This window comes from Ranitomeya variabilis, chromosome 2 (genome assembly GCF_051348905.1).
Source record: "Ranitomeya variabilis isolate aRanVar5 chromosome 2, aRanVar5.hap1, whole genome shotgun sequence".
NCBI classification, from domain to species: Eukaryota; Metazoa; Chordata; class Amphibia; order Anura; family Dendrobatidae; genus Ranitomeya; species Ranitomeya variabilis.
In genome coordinates, this window is record NC_135233.1 from 279,099,908 (window position 1) to 279,108,271 (window position 8,364).

Consider the following 8,364-nt stretch of genomic DNA (forward strand, 5'->3'; position numbering starts at 1 on the left):
TAGGATGGTTGCTGTTTTTAGGCTGGGGGGTCAATATCTCCAGCCTGAGAATACCAGCTCCTAGCTGTCTCCCTTAGCTTGACTGGTAGTAAAAAATGGAGGGGACCCCGCGTCGTTTTTTTTTAAATTAACTATTTAAATATTTTAAAATTAAAAAACAACATGTGGACCCCTCTATTTTTGATAACCAGCCATGATAAAACTGACACCTGTGGGTTGCAGCCCGCAGCTGTAAGTTTTGTCTGCGCTGGTTATCAAAAATATAAGAGACCCCGCATAATTTTTATTTTTTTATAGTACAGGTGTCGGCTGATGAATACTCCCATCAGCGGTGCCTGCTCTCGCTGTTTTCAGCAACAGCAGGCGTAGGCTGATGGAAGTAGTACTCTCTCATCAACCAACGCGTGTGACCGAAGGTAACCTTTTTAGCGCTGGTCACAGGTGCTGACTCACAGTGTCATCTGACAGAGTGGGAACCGTAGCTCTCTGACTGGTGGTAATAATCTTACCACCATTCAGAACCTATGTTTGCCGCACTGTCATGCAGATGACAGCGTGGCAAACAACGGATGTTCGGGTCCCCTATACATCTGAATGGGGTGCGGGTTCGGGTACTGTTAGGGTACCCAAACCAAACTTTTTTAGTTGTTCAGGTGAACCCGTCAGACCTGAACATTCACATATTCGCCCATCACTAGTCATAGGTAAAATTCAAAATAACCTGCTAAGCAAGTTTGCAAGAAAGGTTTCATGAGGTTACTACTGTTAGTGCCTTAGTGCCTTCTAATTAGAAAGCTCCCCTGAGGCTAATCACACAACTCCATTATGGTGAAGGTTACATCAGACTGTGACTCTTGAGCAGGAACTGGAAAATCAGAAATTTACAAGATAATGATTATAGTGACGTACTGAAGAGTGAAAGCATATTATGGTGTCAGCTACCCTACTACAGAGAATCAGAGAATTATTCTCTGTGTTTCCTGGGTGTAAATTCTTACGAGAACTCCACCTATTTCCTTTGGCATGACAATGATGTAAGGATACAGGTGATATATATGGACCAAGTAAATATCTCTGGGCAGAACAGAACTAGAGACACTAGACAGCAAAACAGGACCTCCAAAATCACAGCGCAGACGACTCAAGAGTCCTCACAATGCTTTCCGCACTCGTCAATGTAAGTGAGACACGAGAGTATTCAATTTATTTTCTTAAAACTTCCCTTTTTTCTTCTCCCACATTTCTTCCCATAAGGACATGCATACATATTTAGATAGATGTACTTATTTTTTGCATTTTCATTCTCTAACATTGAAATCCACCTGTAGATATGCTATAAGTATATTATATTTCAAACTTGCAAAAACAGCATGGTATAATTATCATTGTTTCGTATTATATTATTTTATGCATGCCACAATTGCGTTTCAGCAAGAGATCACATTTTCCCACATTTATTTTGTTTCACTACATTTTTTTTCTTCTGCAATCATTTTGGAAATTCAGGCTATTTTTAAACATTTAAACCAAAATATTCAATGTTTATTTTGTTAAAATATATTCATCTAATTGTATACAAATACATTGCAATTTTTTTTTATGTCAATCACTTGCATTTTACAAGTGGAGCCCCCTCTTTGGTTGGATCAAGTATTACACTCAAATTCACTTTTCTAAATTTAGAACACATTAACTAGTCTCGTGATTTTCCTATACCATCATTGTCATTTTACTAAATAATCCGCAATACTTTTACATAAATTTTGTATATATTAATTATTTTATAATTAAGTATATAATATATACTATTATATACTTAATTATATATACTTTATATATATGAATGATTAATTATAATTAATATAATCATTATTTTAGATATATTGTAGCTGTTTTCATTTTTACATTAAAACATGAAAATAATAACAATAACAATTTTTATTTCTATAGCACCAGCAAATTACATAGCACTTTACAAATTTAGGGGAGACTTGTACAGACAATAAAGGCATTACAGAATAAACATAACTCAGATACCAAAAGGAGTGAGGTCCCTGCTGCGCGCAAGCTTCCAATCTATGAAATATATTGCCCCGATTCAAAAAGCAATTTTTGTGCTAGAATTCTGGCATAAAACTTATTGTAATATCACAACATTTTGCACAACTTGAAGTTGCTAAAAATGTTGTGATTTTTTGGCATTTTTCCGTCAGTCCCGTCCAACTCTGCCAACTTTTTAAACAGTAGGTGGAGCTTAATAAGAATAGGACGTGGCCAAGCAACCTGACAAATTCATCATATTTTATGCTCTAGAGGTAGTGTACATTACAATAGAAATTGTACATGGCGGTTGAAAGATATGTAAGATTCATTAAAGAAAAACGGGGTTGGTACCATGTTCGCCAGTTGAAAAAAGATTACTCTCAGTGGGAAAAATAAGATAATATTGTAGTTATGATACCTTTAAGTTGTTAACAAACATAAAATAGATTATGTTATCAATCAAGCTTTCGAGACTTCTTAGGTCTCTTCCTCAGGCATGGTGTAACAAATCATTATTTGGATTAGTGGTGTGAAAGTTTTATAGTCACAATATCTAAGTAAGATCAGAGGCCTGGTGCCCTCACTGTCTCTGGAGCAGATTCCTCAGATTCTGTACAGGAAAGATATATATATCTTGGTCCCGTGTTAGCCCGTAGATAGTAAAATATTTAGAATTATATCTTTCCTGTATCAAAATGGAGGATACCAGAATGTACCGCATCTTTATGGAACTAAAACCACTTCTGAAGATACGTGCACAAATGGACAGGGACATTTGTTTATGTGATGTGTTTCACATAAATATGTGATTCTCCAGAATTTCTTTTAGTCTATGCCTGATGAGGAGACCTGAGTAGTCTCGAAAGCTTGCAATTTGTTAACATTAAAAGGTATCAAGCACTGAGGACTCTCAATTCTAAATATTTTTCAGATTCTGTAGTGAGTCATCAATCCTCCTGATAGATTTAGTCCTCATAGACTGTAATCACTTTGTCTTCCAAAACCCTGCCATGTTTTTGTGATTTAAAATAGCCTTTTAATATGACAACTTTCATATTCATTAAAGAGGCACACGCCTGCTAGTGAATTCTGCGCATCTTACTCCAGGGCTCCCTTCATTAAGGCAAGTATACAAACACCAATCTTAGAAGATGCATGCTTCCCGAACCACGAGCGGCATGAAGCAGAGCCTGTTTGTGTGATTGCAGTCCAGTATGTTTTATTCTGAATCACCCAATAGTTTAAGAGAAACATAGTTTGAAAAGCCGGGCACTGTAGGGAAAGGCATGACTAGTCCAATAATGCTCTTGGCTTGGCTTTTCCACACCCATCTCTTTATACACATGTATGGGAGAAACCTGTCAATCAGCTGGAGGAGGTGGGGAGAAGCCGGCTCTCCACAAATATTCTAGTTACAATGTTTTCTCTTTCTTCTAGAACACTGAGAAAGTTCATAAACTATCAAGAGGTATTCACAAGTCTGCTGTGAAAGGTAAATAGTTCTCATGTTACCCCCAAAGTTGTATCTTTGCCTTCATGTGACCTTGTATCATGCGGCCAGAATGAAAGTAATGCAGACACCGACTTTCTGAGATGTAACACACACAGATTAAACAAATGTAAGAAAGTAAGAATCCCACTGACCAGCAGAGGATCGGCACACTGCTAATAATGTGATACGTTTACTTCCAGTGATTACTGGAAACCAGTTGGAAGACTCAGTAACCAGCAGTTTTGCATCATTTATCGACGGGATCCGCCCGGAGCATCTGTCGGATGTTGTCCGTCACAGAAGTAAACGCATGATACTGGACAACATTGGTGTGGGACTGGTTGGAAGCAACACGCACGTCTTCAAGATTGTGGTGAAATACTGCCAGGTAAAGCAACAACCACGTCCTATGGGATTGTAGAGGAACACTAGGAGCAAATGCTAAACACAAATACAGCAGATTGTGACCGCAATAGACCTAGACCTTTCTACAAGAACAATATATTCTTGTAATATACTTTTTGAGTCCAAATTATACTGAAATATTTGCTCCCCCAGACACAGGTGTAAGGTAGTGTTATATTGTAAATGTTGGAAGAATTGAAGAACATGTATCCGGTCTGTCATTCTTCATTACACAAGTGATCTGGGACTCGTTTTTTGTGTGACAGAGGTTGTATCTATAACTGTATATTTATCATAGCAATATTGTAATGGTTACATGTTTCTGTGTATTATTCCATATTGTAGGACCTGCACTTCTCATCCTTTGGAAATTCTGCCTTTTGTTCTGTCTACGGTCAAAAAGGTTTAAAGCTTTCACCGACCCTGGCCGCCTATGCTAATGGCGTTGCTGTAAGTATATGGAATGCCCGCCAGAGCTGTGCGGCACTCGGTACCGGGTCCAATACTTAAGGGGACATGTCATGGTGGCTACCCGGTCCGTGGTCCTGGGCGCCCATGAAAAAGGGATATTGATTAAAGTTTATGTTTGTGACGCCACCTGTGGTATTCGGTCAGTGGGAACCAACGCTGAAAAAAGGGGTCCACTGGGGGGATGGTATGGCAGCTAGATGGTATAACTTCCCACAGGAGAAGTAGGTCCCCAGGGCTCCCATGTGTAGATGGAAATGGTGAATGATGCAGTAAAGAACGAGGACACAGGTTTGCAGTCTCTTTACCTGATTTACTGTAGCTTCAGGCAACCGCACTCCAGGACACCAGATCACAGGTACAGGCAGGGTCCGGCCGGCTTGGAAGCAAGTTGGGAATCCCCTTCACCAGGTGGACATGAAAGCCTTCCTCTAAGTGCGGTGGTATTGTAGTCCCTTACTGCCTATGGCTTCTGGCAAGGTCCTCACAGTTCTCTTTGTCCTCCATGAAGGTTAGGACACAAACCCGTATGACAGGTGACTCAAGCCTTTTTACAGGGTCTCTATCACGACCCGGGCTCTATGTGCCACTGTGTCTCCTGGGTGTTAGAGCGGACAGGTTACTTGTAATAATCTAGCTGTCCTGCCGGTTTCTGCTGTAAGTCTTAGAGCCCCTCACAACCTCGGTCTTCCGGCTACCGGTATCTGCGCTATGCCAGGGAGGTAGCCCAGTCGAAGCTGTCCTCCCCAGATGTCACTCGCCCGTGCTTCCCTCTCCTGCACATTCACTGCAAGTCTGTTCGTCTTTCTAAGTCTCTCTATCCAGGGGCTGCAGCACATCAGGCTGAACGGCCCCTCACACGTCTTCCTGCCTCAGACTGATCCAGTCTGCTGTCTGGCACTATCTGACTCACTTTTCCTCCAAACCACAATATATATATAGGGGAGCCACCCATAAGCAGTATCAGAGCTCCCCCTTGTGGCCTGGAGTGTGAACATGTTGCATGTTTGTGTTTACCTGGTGAAAGTTATCCTTCCTTGCCTCCAAGCTTGACATCACTCTCCCCGTGAGGAAGCAATGCCACTGTGATGACCAGGACCCTGGGGCGCCACATATATATAAAAAAGAGGCATAGTAATCGGGAATCTTAGATAATAATCAGTATTAATTAGTAATCAATTATGAAAGGGATTGTCTGATCTTGTAATAAAAGTCTGAAGTCACTCTGATTTGAGGTAGGGGCTGAGACATGGATATGTGACTTCAGACGTCTGAATCCTAACGCCGTACACACTTCACAATGTCAGTATTCTCCGATGTTGCTGGTAAAAGTAGGTAGGCATGTGACCATGAGTATGCGATTGGCACAAATGTGGTCACATGCCGACTAGATGTGCGGCCTAGCACAATTGACTTGTATTGAACGAAGTCAAGTACGTCTAGTTAGAATGTGGCTGGAAGTATGCAAATTACACACATGCGGTCACATGACCACCTGCTTTTACTGGTAACACCGGAGAATCCTGACAGCATGCAGTGTGAGCGCTGTAAGGATTCAGAAGTGACTGCAGACTTATCACAATACTGGAGAACCCTTTTAATCACATTTAAAAATAGAACATATAGAGCTAATCTGCCCATTCTCCCAGGTACACTCTATGGACTTTGATGATACATGGCACCCTGCCACTCACCCATCGGGCGCTGTGCTTCCTGCCATCCTGGCGCTGTCTCAGATGCTTTCAAATGACAGAAGAGTCAGTGGTGAAGATCTCCTGACAGCTTTCAATGTGGGGATTGAAATTCAAGGAAGACTGATGAGTTTCTCCAGTGAAGCAAAGAATATTCCTAAAAAGTGAGTAGTTAGCCCTATTGGTTAAGAAAATTATGTTACATTGCTTAATATATTAGAAGTAATTCATGAACTGCTGTTTTCTTACTACAGGTTTCATCCACCTTCTGTCGTTGGCACCATGGGAAGTGCAGCAGCTTCGGCCAAACTTCTTGCACTAGACAAAGATCAATGTACCCATGCCCTGGCGATCGCAGCCTCTCTTGCTGGTGCTCCGATGGCAAATGCTGCCACTCTAGCTAAGCCATTACACATCGGCAATGCTACTAGATTAGGTCTGGAAGCCGCCATTCTGGCTGCTAATGGTATGGAGGCCAACTCTCTCATACTTGATGATGTGCCTGGATGCTCTGGCTTTAGTGCTTTTTATGGTGATTACCAGCCTAAAGCTCTTGCTTCACCTGGAAAGCAGTACGAGTTTCTTCTTGAGAAGCAAGACATTGCTTTCAAGTCTTTCCCAGCCCATCTCGGAATGCACTGGATAGCGGATGCTGCCGTCTCAGTGAGGAGCAGGTTTGAAGAGCAGTATGGATCATTCGACCCATCTGCCATTCAGACTATTGTTCTTAAAATTCCAGTCTCCAAATACATCAATAGACCCTACCCTGACTCTGAACATCAGGCGCGTCACTCCTTCCAGTACAACGCCTGTACGGCACTACTAGATGGAGAAGTCAACATTAAGTCTTTCCATGATGACAAAATGTTTCGTAAGGAAATCCATAATCTCCTGAGCAAAGTGGTAGTGGAGCACCCGCAGGACAATGAAGCCAACTTTGATAAGATGTATGGAGAAGTGGCCCTCCTGTTGAAAAATGGAGATGTGTTTATTGGAAAATGTGACACTTTTTATGGGCACTGGAGGAAACCTTTGAGCCGAGAATCTCTGCTGAAGAAATTCTTGTCCAATGCTGGAGACATCCTACAGAAAGACCAAACTCAGGCTGTAATACAGATGGTAGAAAATCTAGAAAGTGTCACAGATAGCTCACAGCTTCCACTTCTGCTCCAATAAAGGCAAAACATTCTTATTATTTGCAATATTTTGTAGCCGAGAGAAGAAAAAACTGTGAATTCAGATGTTTACGAAGAGTCTTATAATCCGCCCAATGCAAAATGGTGGTTGAAAGCCTCAACAAATGAGAGTGTATAGTGTATGTTCAATTAGTCTTAGTTTGGGTGTGAATATTTATGTATATTTATCTTGTGTAAGGTAATATTGTCTGAGGGTATTCATCATTGTGGGGATAGCCGTCAGACTGGGATTACAGGCAATGTCTGTCAATGAAAGATATGCAAGTGAATCATGAGCGCTGGGTGCACATATCCTGAGTCAATGGAGACTGCTGAAGACCACTTCCATCTTTCACATGTTGGATCAAGCACAAGGATGTGGCTTCTGTAAGAAAAAAATGATAGTTGGGCTTTATTTGTACAGTTGCTAATCATTTATGTACTGTATTTTCTGGTTAACAGAATTCGATAAATGATTCATCAGTTTACGTTCAGCCTGGAAAAGTTGGTAAACTCTGCTGATGTTGGTGCAAAATCACAAGGTTCTCCTTTAGCATATGATTTTTTTTATGTACATTAAGTTATTAAATAAAGTTTTTTTCATAAAGTTCTTAATATACAACTTTTATTCTTTATGTCAGTTCTTTTTTAGTATCCTAAAAGTTGAATTATGTAAATGTTGCAGTGCACCTCTACAACAGAAGAAAGCATTAAATCCTCATGCGGGGAGCCAATTTTACAACATAACAGGAAATAAAACAGTGGGGGGAAGAGGAAAGGGTATTGAGGTTTGGTAAGAGATAGTTAGGCCATGGGCACACGTTGCGGATTAGGCTTAGGAATTTCTGGTGCGGATTCTGCATCTCTTGGCAGAAAACGCAGGTGCGGATTTGACGCTTTTTTTGTGCAGATTTGCTGCGGATTTTGTGCGGATTTACTGCGTTTTTTTACCCCTGCTGATTTCTATAATGGAATGGTACAAAAACGCTGCAGATCCGCAAAAAAGAAGTGACATGCTACTTCTTTTAATCTGCAGCGTTTCCACACGGAATTTTCCGCACCATTAGCATAGCGTTTTTTTTGCTCATTG

At 41.0% G+C, this 8,364-nt stretch overlaps 1 protein-coding gene across 1 annotated transcript; it reads left to right on the forward strand.

Annotated features, from left to right (window-relative positions):
- The first annotated feature begins 1,054 nt into the window (after positions 1-1,054).
- On the forward strand, positions 1,055-7,881 carry LOC143805541 (cis-aconitate decarboxylase-like). The gene is made up of 6 exons (XM_077285024.1): positions 1,055-1,177; positions 3,481-3,535; positions 3,736-3,923; positions 4,286-4,390; positions 6,058-6,263; positions 6,354-7,881. Exons 1-6 carry the CDS (start codon positions 1,157-1,159, stop codon positions 7,273-7,275), a joined length of 1,497 nt encoding a protein of 498 aa, XP_077141139.1. The 5' UTR covers positions 1,055-1,156; the 3' UTR covers positions 7,276-7,881.
- Positions 7,882-8,364: the final 483 nt, after the last annotated feature.